Here is a 17,243-nt window from a genome sequence, read left to right on the forward strand (position 1 = left end):
AACTGTGGTTCTTCACTCCTTATTAAAAATACTCTGAAGTAATACATAATGAGAAGTAGAATGCGATCCTATCCGTCAGCAACATGTAGCTGTGAACTGCTGCACATCAGTAACAACGTGAGAACACCAGGAAAAGAAATCATACTATGCTGGATCATGGATGCAAAACTGAATCAGCATCATGGAAGACTTCTGCATTGAAGACTACTTGGTTGATTCACTGTGAAAAACAAAACACCAGCAGTCTGTCTATCTTTTTCTACATTTCTTTATTTATTTTCTACATTTCTTTATGTCTCTGTGTTTTCTTATTATAAATTGATGTATTTTCTCCTTTCTTCATGTTGAGATCCTTCTGCTTCCAGTATTCCAAAGGACATCCCTGTCCCCACCCTGCCAATCTGCCTTTTTGTCTTTATCTTTCAACTCAGAGGACTTTTCAGCTTGCCATCTCCAGTTGTTTCAGTTCTTTTCTCTGCCAGGCATACCTTGGATTGATTCTGGGTGCAGAAAATGTATTTTCTCGTAACAGATGGCTTTAAATGCATATATGAGTGTGCACAAAACCAGATATATCCTATCACCTTTCCTACGGTGAAGTCTCGGAAAAATTCCTAGGCTTCCTCCAAAAGACCCCCAAAATTAAAACCAGAATTATGCCATTAAACCTCAAAACCCTCTTCATTACAAGTTTTGCCACCTTTACTGATGATACTGACTATTCCAAGCTTTCCCTTGGTGTGGTTGTGGTGCTTGCAGGTTTGTTGTGTTTTTTCGGTATCCATAAACGTGTCAGTATAGAGAACAAAAGCACATTAAGCTTGTAGTATACCAGTGCGTATTTTTTTCCCTTTTGTGATCCTTTGTTGTGAAATGGCACATCTGGGTGCAGCTGAAGCCCCCTGTGCCGCATAGCTGCATGGCTCAAACTGGCCTCTAGAGACCTCAGGAACAGAGGAAGCGCCAGCTGAAGCAAAGTGCCACGGTCAGTCCAGTTTCACTTTTGCACGTGCAGAGGAAGGAGCAACTCTCTCTCCCTTTCTTTATAGGTAAGCCTTCAAACTAGTCCCACAGTGATTGCTACCAGTTTAAAATAGCATAAGTTTAGCTATGATCAACAGAGAGCTTGGAGCCTGTTATTTTGTTCCTTATGCATGTGGACTTCCACCATTGTGCTGAAGAAGACAAACAGGTACATTCTCTAGCATATTCCTCCTAGCTGCACATGCTTCTGTGCTTCTCCGAACACCATCCCTTTGAGTTAAAATCCTTTGGAAAGGTGTGTGCTTTGCTATGATGAAGTTCAAAATAGCAGTTCTAGCCCGTATTACTGTGACTTCACATTTTAGCGCTGCAGCCCCGGATGTCGTCCAGAAAAGCAGTCTGGGTTCATAAAGGTCGTCCAGACTCTCCAGGTCTGCCCAGAGCCTGAGCTATGCTGAGGCAACTTTCTTCCAGTTTGAGAATTATATAGAGCTCTCCCTCCACATATCTTTAAGGCCTGATCTAGTAGTGTTAGCAGCTTGATTCAATCATTAACAAGAAATTGCAAAAAGACAAGCAAGCTGCCGCAGATGATAACAAACAGTTTAGCAGGGGGTGGGAAAGGAACAGCTGTGTTATCCTATTTAAGATGAGAGCCTAAAACAAAGGAAACTGAAGTCCTTCTGGGGCAGGTGAGCAGCGCCTGGGAGTTGTTGCTGTTGATTTAACTTGGTGCTGGGCCTCACTATACCTCAGGTAAGCTATTCTCGCACTTGCACTCGCACTTGCACTTGCACTCGCACTCTCTGCATGTGCAGCCTCTTCTTCTGAGAAAAGGGGTTTTGAAATATTCTTTTCCCCAGTGTTTCTGGTAATGCAAACAGTGAACTAGTAGGTGAAGGTCTGTGTCTCAAGGAAATCTGAGGAAGCATGAACTATACAATGACTTAGATAAAAACTTGCTTTTAGCCTAGTAGCTCAAGTAAAAGCACTTGTTAACTGAAAGGTTAAAAAGAAATTAAAAAAGCTGTTAATTATGCTCTATAGGAAAACTGATAAGATTCTCAGGGATCTGAGTCAAACTCAACTGTTTCGGTACTTTCAGCCCAGAAAGAAGAGAGGGAGACAGATGTTTGCTTTTCATATACAGGCTCCTTAGTGTGGATGAGCTCAGTGGGCAGCAGAGTTTATCTCTAAAAAGCCAGCAGGATTCCCTCATAGTGGGAAAATAATACTTTGCTGCATTATTTGGGTGAAATTGCCCTTTCCTTTTCCAAGAGTAGGCACCTGCTGGGAGGGTGCTTCCATACTGTATCCTGCCCTCTCAATATTGCTGGCTGCTTTCACACACTCTCAGGCCAGATACTATGGACAGATTCTTGCAGATCTTCTTTCTTATTCTGTCCATTGTCTGCTCCTCTTATCCTCTGCATCTCTGCAGGAGATGTAATGATAGGGGCAGGACAGACAGCAGGGCAGCCTGCCTCATCTTCAAATGCATCTGCTTACGTACTCCTCTTCTGACCTATGTTGAGAGTTTTTATTTAGTCATGGAAGTGAAAAGTATCCTTTTCTTATTCTGCTCTTCACTGACTTGACTCACTCATTTCATATCCATCCAACATGGTTACACTCAAGACACTGATCTTTCTAAAGGTGTAATGCCTTCAAACCAGAAAGCACTGCCAGCATCTTGATGGATTCCAGCTTTCCGAAAAAGGCAGAGTTAGCAAAGGCTTAGAAACATCTTAGCTCCTTTGGAGAGAGTGGAGACTTAAAAACTAAAGAGAATAGAGTCACTCCTTAATGCACTCACTGGTAAGTATCTATAATGCTACCAAATTAGCTCAGCCTGGAACACAGCTAGAGGTTGAGCTTTGTAGCCCTCAGTTTTTATCAGTCTGCTTATTTTATATGAGCCCAGTGCTGGTCTGAGCTGACATAGCCTGTAGTCATGTGGATAACAGAAAGACATTTCATACAGGCCAATGAGATACACATGTTCTAGCAAATTTTGTTAGAATTTTATTAAATTTCAGAGGTGAAAAAAAGGGAGACTTTGGTTGAAAAGAAATTATTTCAAATATTTTGCTGGGATCTAGTGCTTTTCTGGGATCAGATAGAATGATCAAATAGAGTTTGTGCTTTCGGGGGAAATGAAGGAGGCTCAGTGATCTACCATACCCCTCACCCTGTTATTCTGGGGGAATACTGTCATTTGGAAACACTGCATCAGTTACATCTAGCCACACTATGCTCTATTCCATTTCATTTCTCATACAAATACTTTTCTTCTTTGTGCCACATGGAACAATATTAAAATAGGTTAATCAGTAACCAATGATTCCAGCAGCAGCTGAACAGTCTCTCATATGCTCCCAGCTGTAAGTAATCTAAACCCTTTCTCTTTTTCTGTTATGTAGGTACTGAGATATTCCATACTGCTGAGTCTTCCAGCAGCAAATGAAGAATATGTATATGTTCCTCCTTTCCACTTTATATTTGCTTTTGAAATCCACTGGCACCAAAGAGGTTATATTTGGTCATAATAATTTCACAGAATATCAAGTGGGCAACATGAACCTGATTCTCTCTGTCCCACACGGTGGGTCAATGGAACCCAAAGACATCCCTGATCGAGAAGCTGCTTGTTGGGATGCAAAGACATCCTCTTGTATTTTCTCTCATGAGTGTCCTCCTGGAAGTATCCAAAGTTATAAGAAATGCAAAGTGTCTACCAACCAAGACAGGTATACTATAGAGGTTGCTCAAGCTCTTGCTGAAGAAATCAACAACATTACTGGTGGCTTATTCCCACATATCATTATAAACCACCTTCAGAGATTCAAGATGGATGCTAACAGGGTAAAGGAAGAAGCCTGCTTTGGAATTCCCCAAGCAGAACAGGCATGGGAGGAATACATGGGATTTTTGACCACTGCAAAAAGACAGATGACAGAGGGCCTGATTCTGGATATCCATGGACAAGCACATCCTGAACGATGGATAGAATTAGGTTACACTCTTTCAAAAACTTCTCTTAACTCGGGGGACTTTTCTGCATCGTGTTCCTCAATTAGCCATCTGGCCAGTCAACTAGTAAATGTGTCTTCTCAGACTTTGGTTGCAGGGAACAGAAGTTTGGGTAAATATATTGAAGAACAAGATAACAGTCATGTCTGTGTGCCTTCTCCATCCAATCCTAGCCCAAATAATGGGAGCTATTATAGTGGTGGATACATAACAAAGACTTTTGGTTCCCATAGCTCTGGCACTGTTGATGCCATTCAGCTTGAACTACCCCAGTGGGTGAGAGCAGCTGAAGAACGTCCCAGATTTTGTAAAGCACTAGCAAGGGCTGTAATGAAATTCTGGCAAACTAACTACTGCAGCCAGCACAACCGTGAATTTCTGCTGTGCTGAAAGATGCTATCCTTTAAAGATAGCTTTCCATAATATAGTAATGATCTGGAACAATGGAAAAGCTGATACACTTGGAACATTTAGGCCTGCAATATAATTATGGATGATGGTGGAAAGAAACTAACTTGCAAAGGAATACAGAGACATCTACATAAAATCCACAGCTAATACCAATAAGCCCATTAATACACAGCTTTCTACTACATCCAGCATTGAAAAGACTTCTTGAAAATAAGTGGGTATATTTGGAAGTATCATTTGTCTGGTATGCTGCTCTGTGCCTAATTTCTTTCCAATAGCATTCTGTAGCACACAATAAACTGTTCTTCTTATAATTGAATTCTGTGCAGTGTTTTAGTAGATGGTCTGTTCAAAGAAATGAAGCATCTCTGCTTTTCTTATGATACTTAAGACAATAGGATTGTCTTGTGTAATATATTTTGGGCTGGGACCAGTTTCCATTTGGTGTTTATAAAGCCCTAGGAGCTGGAACTCTTCAAGTAAACAGTAACGTTGAGCAATGACACCCAGTCTGAACTACTTCAGGTTTTGTTAATTTAATGAATAATGAAAAAAATCTCTTGAGAGCATTACAGTGCTAAAATCTTGTCACAGTTTAAGTAGCACAACAGTAAGGTGTTATCTTTAGAAGCCTTCCATCCAGTTACAACATATCATGCATTTTTGACAGTTATACTTACAGCATGCTTCCCTCCTGAGAGCTGGTCCATTGATTTCATACAGCATAGGATTAAACACTTGATTGTTAACTGGGAATAGTATTGCATTGCGGATGGGCTCTTCTCCACCACGGAGAACATAGCGGCATAAATAGATGTGAGTCTGTTTATGCTACAGTAGACAAATCAGCTTTTGGAAAACATGGGCAATTAATAAGGAAGACTGAAAAGAGTAAAATTCATAAATTAAGAACCTATGAAATCCTATCAGTGCTAAAGGTTTGATAAAAATGAAAGAATGGGTTAATAGTTCTGAGTAAATAGTTCTGAGTAAATAAACAGTCAATCAACTAAAGAGAAGCAGGATTTCTGCATCTTGCAGCCACAGTAAAATACTTAAGTTCTAACTATAAATAGGGACAATATCAAAGAGAAAATCTTGCATGACTATAAAGCAGAACACATAAGAGCAATGGAAGAGGAGCTCTCTGAACCTGAACTGTTCACTTTTAATAATCTTTGAAGACTAAGCAATTTTCAGGTAACTTGAAGAGAGCTGACTAGCTGTCTTTCAAAGGCAAATAGGACTCATGGAACTGCAGGGTGTTACCTTTCATATGCTAACTGCTAAATCATGGGTCAGATGAAGGGAGCACAGATAGTAAATGAGGGATTACATCTTATCTGGTGACACTTGTTTTGTCAGACAAACTTGATTTTAGTTTTAATCACAAGGTTAATTGTGGTTATGTAGTGGGTTAACCCTGGCAGACACAAAGCACCCACCCAGTTGCTTGCTTGCATCCAGTGGGATGCAGGAGAGATTTGGAAGAGCAAAAGTTAGAAATCTTGTGGGTTGAGATAATGAGAGTTTAATAGGTGAAGCAAAGCTGCATGTGCAAACAAAATAAAGTACAGAATCCATCCACTGCTTCCCATCAGCAGGCAGATGTTTAACCATTTCCTGGGAAGCAGGGCCTCAATGTGCATAATGGTTACATGGGAAGACAGGTACCATAACCACAAATATCTTGATTTGCTCCTCCATTCCATAAACTGTTATTGCTGAGCAGGACATCATATGGAATGTATTAGGTTCACCCCAGCCAGATCCTGAACAGTTGATAATAGTATTTTTAAACACCTTCCCGCAAGATATTTTGCTAAAAAAAAAATATTTGCAGATCAAACACCATTCATTACTAGTAATACAGAAACCGCATTTTTTTTCCCCCAAAATAGTAGGTAATAATGGCACTAGTTACAGGAATTACCTTAAATACTTGCCACAGCGACACACTTGGCAATGATTTGTACCTTTAGTGAAACAAAGGATGATAGAATATGTATTCTGTGACCTGTGTCATGTTGTGGCAGTGTCTGGGAATGCTGAAATGCCAGGAAGCATTCAGGGAATCATGACTGATAATGAATTGAATATGAGCTCAGCATGTAGTTTTCTTGTTTAGAGGGTGAACATGCTCTCTGAAAGCATAAGCAAGGAATTAAGAGGCAGAAACAGCAGGACATATTAACTCCTTTTTGGGAATCTGATGTTTATCTGATTGTGTGTAAAATACAGTTCTGACACATTAGACACTTAAAAAAACATATAACCACTGTGGTGGAAAGGCTTAAAAAGGCTACAGAAATCTGCCTTATAGTGACTCACAAAGCTCAAATTACAGTTAACTTTGCTATGAAGAGTAATTGTGAGGCTGACAGAGCCTGGGTAAAGGAGAATGCCATCTTTAATGGTATTTTTAAATAAGGCTGTTTCTCATCATTTGAACCTAGTTCTCAATCTTTCTTCTGTCTTATCTCCACATGATTAACAGGAATCTAAATGAAGACATTTGACTAGGATACTGTGGCATATCTGTGCTAACTACAGAACATCCCATCATCTCTTTGCCTAGCTAAGGACACAAAAGTTCTTGAGAGAAAGGTTAGAGCAGTACCTCTGGAATAACATTTCATATTCTTCAGAGGAATCTATCTATATAGCTAGCAAAAGCAGATTTATGGCTCTGAATCTTTAAGCAGTTAATCACAGTAAGGTCCTTTTCCTTCTTAACCATCAAAAAGTGGAGTGAGATAGACTCTTCTGTGAGTATCTTGTTATAACCATATAGTCTTTATCACATTTTTTTATCTGCATGAAAGACTGGATTAGAAGTAAAGATTTGATTTCGAGATGTTCTACTTAATTGTGAAATGCTTTTAAATATAATTAAAAATCAAAAAGAAACAGAGAAAAAATGAAATAAGGAACCTGTTAATCCACTTGCCCTGAAGATGGACGCTATGTTTATTTGTCTTGACCCTGTTCTCCACCTGTTCGCATTGTCTATCCTGTGGCACTTGGTGTCTCAGCTTTTCTCTTCTGAAGACCTTGAAAAATAAATTGCAAAATTTCAAGAACTAAATAATATATTCAGGTGAACAGACCAATTGATAGTGTTTTGTAACAACACAGACAAAAGAAAATATTTATTGTGCATGCAGCTCATAGAAAAAATCTGATCTCATTTCACTGTAAATCCATCGCAGTGCCATTGGCTTCAGTGTAGCTGCTCCTACTTTGCCAAGGCAGAAGACCCCCTGTATTTTATTTTCTTCTTCTGGAAGAAAATGAAACGTAGATTTCCAAGGCACAATAATGGTCAGAAGGATAGCATACGTGCTAACTATTTGAACAAGTTTTCTGTTTTCTGAGATACTCTGTAATGCTGCATGCACAAGCATTAAACCATGTAGATTTAAATGCAGAGTACCCTATTCATCCCACCTAACTAGCCATCTAGATGCTAGAGTCTCATCCAAGCTAGTTTTCTAGATAACCTCTATAGAAAGACATCACCACCTCTACTTGGGGTGATTCTTTCCATCCTATGATAGGTGGGATAAACACCTGTGGACATTCTGGTCTTTCTCCATAGATGGAAAAACCTAGGAAGCCTTGCTAGACAGCTTGCAATAAATCAAAGCAATAGTACTTATAAAACAGTATTAACTTACAATAGCCACATCTTTGTGCAAATAAGAATTAATTTTGCGGGGCTGGCTAAAATTGTTGAGTTTGAGTAAAAAGCTAATGAGGTGAGATTGAACAGGAGAAGCAAGTGTCTGGAATACTCACTTGGTGGCATTTTCTCTTCAGCTGGCTTCTCAAGCTTCCACCAAACGGAGAATGGAGTTGGATGGGTAGTAATGCAAACCGTGTTTGAAAATTAAATTGAGAAGCAGATAGTTAACAATAGAATGGCAGAGTATATGATTGTGATAATTTACCAGTGCTAAAGGCTTCTGCTTTATGAATGCCACTGCAAAAGGTAGAAAGCACTTATACTTACCTTATATATAGGAAGATACCCAAATACTGCACCAGCCAATCTGTTTCCAGGCTCAAAACATTTCACAGGTTGTTTATAGATCTGACCAAGGGAAGCCAAAGTCAGTGCATTACTAGCTGAAGACAAATGATAATGAAGACATTAGCTCTGTTATTGGATTGCATGGTAAGATTCATGTTATCTGCAGAAATGTATATTACTACTATCTAAAGAGATTAGGGTTTATGCACAGGTTTTCTCTGTACCATGTAAAGGCTACCTTGAACTTTTTTTTTTCGTTTTCTTTAAATAGGAGGGATCATTATTCTACTACAGAAAATGCATATGCAGCAAAATCCCAGCTTCCCAAGGAACACAACATGAAGAGTTAACAGCAAAATGCCTTTTATCACCTAAGTTAAAGCTAGTTTTAAACACTTAGTTCTCTGACCTATTAACGCTTTGGATAAGATCAATAAAGGAATAGTAGTAACAGTTTAACAGATACCACATCTTCAACAATGTAAAACATTTATGAAGGAATCTTTTCCAGTATCTGTCTGCTAATTCTCAGCATTATTCATGCTCATTAATTACTAGGCCTTACCTATTTCAGAAAGATATGACAACTGAATTATGGTGAGCTAATCATATACTCTAGGTATTTGAACAGCCACTGAATAGCACACTCTAGTCTAAAGTGCAAACTGAAGTTCACTGTTTTTTTCCGCTCTAAGGCAAATGATAGGAAATCAAACTCTTTTCTCATCAAAAGCTTAATAAGAAAGAGACTCTGGTGCTAACATGTATCATGTATCTTCTGCTATGAGACCTCCCATAAGTCATCTTTCCAAACAACTATGTAAAATGCAAAGCAGAGCCTACCTCTACTGTCTTCACCTACAATGTACTCAGCCACTGACTTTGCTACAATAAATTTCATGTTTTATACCCAGCCTCAACATATTTTTCCCACTAACTGTTCTTTCTTATTATACAACACTGTATCTACACCTGCTGAACAAACGGGGACCAGTGATCAACTGCCAATATTTTGTAGTGCATCCTTCTACAAAAAAGTAGGTACGCAAGTCTCTGTGGTTTAAACACAGGCTGCTCTGGAGATTGTGGAGCACCTGTGACTGGTATAACTGACTTAAGGGAGCTCACCAACTTGTTGCTGTTTTGGGGTGAAATGATGGAATGCCTCGAAACTGCACACTTGACTAGCTTTGTGTAGCAGCAAGTAATCCACTAGCTTCAATAGATTCTACGATTCTCTAAACAGTGGAGAAGTGTCTTCCACTCACCTTGTCATTCTTTCTTCCAGGGTACACGAAAAAAGTAGCTGACCACATGGGGTAATGCTGTTTTTTACTGACTACTGTTTGGAACTTAGCTGGCCACATTAGAATAGGAAACTCATGGTACCACAAAGTTTAGGAGAGGTTTTTAAAGCATTCATAACCCTCACTGGCTTTTGACCAATAACCTCTGGGTCAGAGAAAGAATGGTCAGAAAGGTACTAATGGAAGCCTTTTTGGCAAGTGGCCATAGGATTTGTATCTTTTTCTGCTACAACTGCAAGAGAAGTTTTATCTGTTCCCATGACTTTTAAGGGCTAAGCCAGGTAAAAATGGAGGACCTCAACAATTATTTAATTCAAGTTATAGAAAATATTTATAACGATATCTAAAATAACTCAGAATTCTCCTGGTTTCTGATTTTATGGGAACTTTAAAAGAACTATTGTGTATAATCAGGAATTCAGTCTTGTTCTAGTATTTTCACACTTCCTTTGAGTAAATTTAAGATACTTAGGATTTCTGTTGGAGCATGTGAAAATTCTAGGTTTTTTTTAATGCTGTTAAACCAAATAATTGTTGAATCATTGTGTGCTACCTTCTAAATTGGAATTTGTAAGTGTGAAACAATGAGAATGAAAACCAGAGAGGTTTCTTCAAACCTTCTGATCATGCATCTTTGTTCTAGCTTGTCCATTGAATGAGAAGGATATGTAGGATTATTTATGGCTAATTTCTCAATGATATATATAATTGTATTTCCTCTGTGTTGCACAGAACAGAAACAAGTTTGTCATATATGTTAGCTACCTTTGGAGAAGCTAGAGATTTGAAAAACTTTGAGTCCTGAATTGTGTCCATATGTTTAAGACCTTTTAGATCTGAAGGTGGTCTGGTCAGTGACTTCCACCTGTAAAGGCAAGACAGAAAAAATCTGATGCTCCTATAAAAATGCAACATTATTAGCTGGCTCCAAAATAAAATTATTTTGAAGTATAAGTTATTCCACATATCTCAAAAATACAATTTATATTAGGACATTCATAGGTGTCACAAAGTGCTCCACTAGCGCTTTGTCAATCCAGATACTGGCTTGTCATCTTTAGAAGGCTGGCAATGTTAATATAAAAAACACTAGTTACAATAGCTGGGTGCTAATCTGCTGTCTGATAATGGTTTTTCAGCATTTCTGTCAGTTCTAATTACCGTTCCTGTATGCTGCTTAGGAATAAAGAAAGTTCCCTCTGCTCATATATCTGGTTTCCAAATTTAGAAAGAAATGATCTGGAGCGTAGATTAACAGTTTCATTTCTTATCAGAAAAATTAAGTCAGGTCACACAAGCTAAAGTATTATAAACTACAAAGAGAAACTGAGACTGTTCTTTTATATGGGCCTGTCTACATGCTGGCATTTTTCAATAGATAACTTGAACTGCTTGTTTAAACTGTAAGCACCTATGCTATTCAGCTGGGTTTGTACCTTTCCAGGTATATGCACATTTGGACGATATCTGTAATTAGCATTTATAACTTGTTTTGTTAATTGAAATTCTAAAATAGAACTTAGTGACTTGACAGCTATCCAATAATCAAACTGTAGTAGTATCATAAAGTGACTTGACCGAAGAGAAGCGTCGGTGTCCTGTAAAGAACAAAGCCTAGCATCCATAAGTAACACAGCCTTTTGGATGATGGTTGCCTAGCTATCCATTACACGTTTGGTACAATTAATCCAGAGGCATCCAGTTAGTCTTAAGGTGGCAGCACATACAGAGTATATAGAATAAGACTGAAACTTTCTATTGTGCAACATGTGTCCACTTTATCTTTTTTTTCCCCAGTTCTCTGCACAGCTAAGCCGGCTTTGCTGCCAGTCTAATTAATGTGCTTCTAATGTATAATAGCTGTTCTCCTTTACTGAAATAGTTGAATAGTCCTTCACAACTAGTCACAGTTTGACAGAGGCATGTCATTTATGGAAAGGTTCTTCAAAGTTAGCTGGCTTAATTATAGTATCTTTGATTCCAGAGGTTTCAAATTAATTGCTGACTATTCAAAAGGACTACAGGGGTTAGTCCTTCAAACACAGCCAAGCACTTCACTATATTTGATGAGTTAGCGTTTTGACTTCAGTGGGACTACTCACATTATTAAGGATTCTAAGGAATAGTAAGTGTTATCAGGATACTGACCTAAATGGAATAATAGAAAAGCACCCAAGAGATTTGCCATTGTCCCAGAGTGCTTTGGTTAGAAGGCAGCTGTTGTGGCTTAAACCCAGCTGGTAACTCAGTACCATGCAACTGCTCACTCACGCCCCCTTTATCCCCCTGCCCCGGGTGGGATGTGGAAGAGAATCGAAAGAATGTAAACCCCACAGGTTGAGGTAAGAACCATTTAATAACTAAAGTACAATATAATACTGCTACTACTACTAATGAAGATGATAAGGGAAATAACAAGGGGAAAGAAAACTAGGAGGGGAAAGGAAAAATTCCCAATAAACAGAGGCGATGCACAGTACAATTGCTCACCACCAGCTGACTGATACCCTGCCCAATCCTAGCAGTGATCTGGGCCTTCCGGGTAACTTCACTGTTTATATACTGGGCATGACGTGCTGTGGTATGGAATAACCCTTTGGCTAGTTTGGGTCAAGTGTCCTGTCTCCCTGATCCTTCCTGGCTTCTTGTACCCCTCTTCACTGGCAGAGCATGAGACACTCTTGATCAGGGTAAGCACTACTCAGTGACAACTAAAACACTGGTGAGTTATCAGCATTATCCTCAGACTAAGTCCAAAACACAGGTCTGTACCAGCTACTAGGAAGAAAATTAACTCTATCCCAGGTGAAACCAGGACAGCAGCATAAGAACTGACTGGGTATATATGAAGCCTTATCACTAAAGTAGGCATGACTTTTAAGTCTGGGAGTAATTTTTCTCAGATTTGGACTGCTCTGTTATTAATGGTACTATGCACATTGCCTCTGAAGAGTTCATCTTCAATATTTATGTTAGTTTGGTCAATGCACTAATTAATGAACCAGGGAGCTCCAGGAATATGACTTAAGCTAGAAGTCCAAGGTTCTCTGGCTTGACTTGTAACTAACCTAAATCCCTTGAGAACTCTTATCTAGAATGAGAGAGGTCCAGGACTGCTATTGAACACACAACACTTAATGCAAGTGTCAGAATGCTGTGATCAGAGGTACGTGAATGTATCCATAACATCCCATCAAATTTAAGAAGAATGTTTTTTAAACTGAAAGATTAAATTTGGCTTATTTTTACAGAAGGATTTGGTTTTGAGTTAAAACTATTCACATTAAGATTTTAAAATAAATTTTCTGGAATCCCAGAAGTATATTAGCTTGTGGAACTGGAAAGGAAACAGGCTGCTAACCTGAACAGTGTATATAACATACATCCTCTAATTAGACTAAAATATGAGACAATTATCTAGCCATCACTATTACTGAATTCAAATCCCAAGCATCACTTAGTCCTGGCTGTCACCTAGTCATAACAATTCAGAGGTCTATCCATGCTGTGTAGAAACATTTATACAAAGGACTTTTCCAAATAACTCATAGGAAATACTAATAATTCTTTCTGACCTTCAGGTGCTTTTTACATGTATTTTCAGAACTGTTTGCTCAGTCCTACGTGTATGTAAACATATGAGATCTTACTTGTCCCTGTCCACCACGAGAGGATATTCAAGCTCCTCCTCTTCCATATACTTGCTTTCTTCTTTAATTATAATAGGAAAGGTATTAACATCACAAGGCAAAATCAACCGAGTAGTATCTGGTAATTCAAACTTCCTGGGTTGTCCGTAGTAACCAAGATAGTGTCCATTCATCGCATTCCAGAGCCTACAGACATAGTAGAAGCAGTGCCAGAGGACAGAAAGAAAAAAATGGATACTCTTAGAAGTGGCACATAAGTGAGAAAATACCGCTCTACATTATCAAGTTCTGCAGCACTGTTCTGGAGTTCAGTGTGCTAGTCATAAAAAAAAAACCAATGTGATTGAAGTTCACTGTTTATAATGTAAGTAACTTGAGAGTAAAAATGTCTCAGAAGGATGTTGTAAAAATCAGAAAACAAAGAGTTCATCTTTAGAATTACAAAACTGAGTAAAGGCAGTGGTATCCTGAGTTGCTCCTACAGTAAGGTGCTGCCACCAAAGCAGGATCTACACAAAATTTCCTCATTAATTACCCCAAATGCCCAAAAGAAACCCCTTCGTGTGTACTTGTTAGCAGAAAAGGAATTACCATTATCTATAAAGCATTTCAGGCTGCAATGGATTAATTACATAAGCATTGAGTAGATGCAGTGCTTAGGACCCACATCAATTTAACAACTATTGAAAGCTAAAATAGGATTAGAACAGGTGGCCATTTCTAAAATGATGGAGCCATTAACTATGCATTCAAGGTCACCTTGCTGGAGGAAAAATGACAGTCTGCAAAAGGTCTGACTTCCTAAGAAACCTGGAAGCTTTACCCTAAATTACTAGTTTTTTTCAGGTGCAGAACAGAAAATGCCCTCAATGTATTTATTTCAGTTCCTGCCTATATAGAAGTCCAGCAAGAAGAGGAACTCTGGAGACAGTTCTACTGATTAGCCATAGCCATAAGAAGCAGTACCTGACTGAACCATCAATAGATGCTGTTACTACCACATTTTTCTCCTCTTCATGAAATAAGTCAACCACTTCAGTAGCATGTGCCCTCCAGCAGGCCTCCTCCTTTATTTGCTGAGGTAAAAAAGCAACATAACCACATTTCAGCAGTTCTGTAAGGTTGGTAGCTTAGTGGATTTATCCGCATGGTTTTCTGAAAATTCAGAGGTGAAAAAGGAATCCCCCCATGAAACAATCTGTGAATGGCATATGGTGGAAACACCACTCAGAGGACATGGATAAATTCACTCTTAACATAGCCTCTTTGAACACAATGGAATAATGTTAACAGCTTTTTACTTATGTTTTTCTTGCTTTTCACAACACAAGTTATTATTTCAAGCAAAAGACGTGACCTTTATGTGCAGGAAACATTTTTAGTCCCCATAGTGCTCTGAATCCATTTTTCTGCTTGTCGTATCTTGGTATACTGTTCAAGTTAAGAAAAGCTGGCAGATATTTGCTTACATTTTTGTCTTTTTGCAGATCTTCTAAGAATGAGGCAATGCGCCAGCGCATAACGTGTCCCTCTGTTTAAAAAGCAAAAATCAAAACATTAATAAATTTCATTAGTGCTGCACATTCACTTGCTGCTACCATATGCTCTTGTAAACATTGGGCAGAATAAAGCAGAGATTACAGGTCAGTCAATGTTATTTTAAGGTGAATGTCACCATCTCAGTGTCAAGCACAGGGTAGAAAACTATGGGCTATTCACTAATATGCGAAAAAATATATATACTCTTTGTGAACAAGGTATCATTAAATGGATAGGTTTGAAATGGAAAAAATTTAAAGTTTTTTCTTTAAATGACATGAGTAAAAAATAAGTCATCTCGCCAAGACAGTTTTCTATTGTACAAACTAGGTACGAGAGCTTCCTGGGGTTTAAACTGTTTTACAATCCTGGTGAAATAGATGAAGTTGATTAATTGCAGACATAATGAAAGCTTGATATTTGACAACCTTTTAGTGAGCTCATGTGAAGCTAGAATCAAAGAACCATTTTCCTTATGGCCTGCAACTGCTCAGTTTACCGCCTAAGCTCTCTCTTTCCTGATGAAGTTGCCTTTTATCTCTTGTTTCTACTATTACACAGAAAAATCTTTTGTGTAATTCCAACTTTCATATTGGTCACATCTGGTTTCTAGGCCTGTATGCTTTCAGGCAAGAAAGGAGGCTGACAGAGAAGTTGACATTTTCCTAACAAGGAAAAATATATAATGGGAACAAAAAATTGGTAGTAGCACTGCAGATAGAAGAGAAGGGTGTGGAAAGCATGTAAAGCAAATACATAGTGGCACAAATACAAAAGGACAAAGGGGGGGTATCAGATGAATAGGTAATAGGGTGGATACTTTTCCACAACTAATTAAAATCCTGTTCAGTGCATGCTGAACTCATTTACTGATTTGACTCAGTGGGGAGTGGAAACTATGTTTTCAGCATCAGTATCAAGGTACTGCTCAGTTTTACAACAAATGGAGAAAATGAGAAAAAAACTTTCTCCATCCAACCTCTGACAGTATAAGAGCAGGAAGCTGGCAAGAAACAGTTCTAATAGTAATTTTAGAAGAAAACTGACACATTAAAGGACAAAAATCTCATTTGACAGATGCAGAAGAGGAAAATCTCCAGGGTGATTCTAAAGGCTTGGAGGAGGATCAGACAGCAGATGACTTTCTGCCAAATGAAAGCCAGATTTCGTGTGAAATTAAGTCTAACAAAGAGCTGCTAGCACAGACCACGAGTGCCTTCTTTCCTTATACAGCAGCATACTGCTGAAGCCATTACTGTACACTCCACATCAATGTCCAAATCATGGCTCTTGGTACAGTCACAGCTGCAGTTTCTTATTTAGTTTTATTACTATGGATGTGAATTTTTTGCCTTTTTTTTTAGCAGCAAACTTTGCCCTTGGTATTAACACAATAAGAAATGGAAATAAGATGGAAAGTATATGCAGGGCATGTGAATGAAGAAAATTTTAATGTCTTTTATAAAAACATTTCTGCTGATAATGCTGCTAAAACTAAGCTTTAATCTACCATCCTTTCATACTAGAAAATACCTTTTTCAATTATTTAATTATAGCTTTGATGGAGAAAGTCTGGAAGCATTTGGGCATTCATTTCCACATTTCTGGCACATTTACAGACTGTCCTGAACAAAATGACTATCATGTTTACTCACCCTTACTGCCTGCCAAAAGTATTTTAGTGGAGATGTCTGTACAAAGTGCTGTCAGAGGAACTGAAGGATGTTTTGAAAATGGCAAAAGTTCTTTCACCAAGTTTCCCTAAAATACATAAACACATACATATTTGTCTTTAAAATATATACATTAAACAAACAAAAATCAATGCATCGGAAGTTGAGTTCCATTGATTTGATCTATTCAGCATTACTCAGCTCATATCTATTCAAAAAGATGCTAAAAAAGTAGTTATCTAATTACTGAATGACCAAGATAGCTGGGGTGTATTCTGGATTGCTGTCTCTTCTACATCAAGAGAAGCAGCTATTTTACTGTTCAGTGATCATACCATGGTACTCCCCCTTTTTACAGTATTTACTTTTTATCTCTTGTTTAGAGTAACATGTGTGATCACATATTTTCTGGAATATGTCTTATGGATCTCAAGTAAGACAACTAAGCCATTGAATTTCTGTTGCATGACTGGCTTTAAAAGCTGATTACAGCTGTAGACTCTATGTGTCTACTATTCGCTCCCTGTTTGTAACCTTACTAGTGCTAGCTGCTAGCTGGCTTGTGCAATGTTCCAGACCTATTTCTCATCTTCTGACAATAGGATACTCT

The 17,243-nt window shown here is 38.4% G+C and overlaps 2 protein-coding genes across 2 annotated transcripts in view; one reads left to right on the forward strand and one right to left on the reverse strand.

The window, feature by feature from the left end:
* Window positions 1-918: 918 nt before the first annotated feature.
* LOC133278423 (uncharacterized) lies at window positions 919-4,946 on the forward strand. Its single transcript, XM_061471171.1, has 2 exons — window positions 919-1,049; window positions 3,408-4,946. Exon 2 carries the CDS (start codon window positions 3,448-3,450, stop codon window positions 4,405-4,407), a length of 960 nt encoding a protein of 319 aa, XP_061327155.1. The 5' UTR covers window positions 919-1,049; window positions 3,408-3,447; the 3' UTR covers window positions 4,408-4,946.
* A 2,419-nt stretch (window positions 4,947-7,365) lies between these two features.
* WDR64 (WD repeat domain 64) overlaps window positions 7,366-17,243 on the reverse strand; it is a 61,391-nt gene continuing 51,513 nt past the window's right edge. The window contains exons 21-27 of the mRNA XM_061471173.1: window positions 16,616-16,721; window positions 14,891-14,952; window positions 14,388-14,497; window positions 13,422-13,607; window positions 10,537-10,636; window positions 8,230-8,524; window positions 7,366-7,481 (exon numbers count right to left, since the gene is read on the reverse strand). Coding sequence (XP_061327157.1) covers window positions 8,402-8,524; window positions 10,537-10,636; window positions 13,422-13,607; window positions 14,388-14,497; window positions 14,891-14,952; window positions 16,616-16,721 — 687 coding nt within the window. The 3' untranslated portion in view covers window positions 7,366-7,481; window positions 8,230-8,401. The remainder of the gene's footprint in view (window positions 7,482-8,229; window positions 8,525-10,536; window positions 10,637-13,421; window positions 13,608-14,387; window positions 14,498-14,890; window positions 14,953-16,615; window positions 16,722-17,243) is intronic.

This window comes from Pezoporus flaviventris, unplaced genomic scaffold (genome assembly GCF_033815535.1).
Source record: "Pezoporus flaviventris isolate CSIRO_AGI_PZ_B2104156 unplaced genomic scaffold, CSIRO_AGI_Pfla_v1 ptg000066l, whole genome shotgun sequence".
In the NCBI taxonomy this organism is placed as follows: domain Eukaryota; kingdom Metazoa; phylum Chordata; class Aves; order Psittaciformes; family Psittacidae; genus Pezoporus; species Pezoporus flaviventris.

Excerpts from the sequence above, each read along its gene's own strand:
- LOC133278423 (XM_061471171.1), top strand. The coding sequence starts at position 3,448 with ATGAAGAATATGTATATGTTCCTCCTTTCCACTTTATATTTGCTTTTG.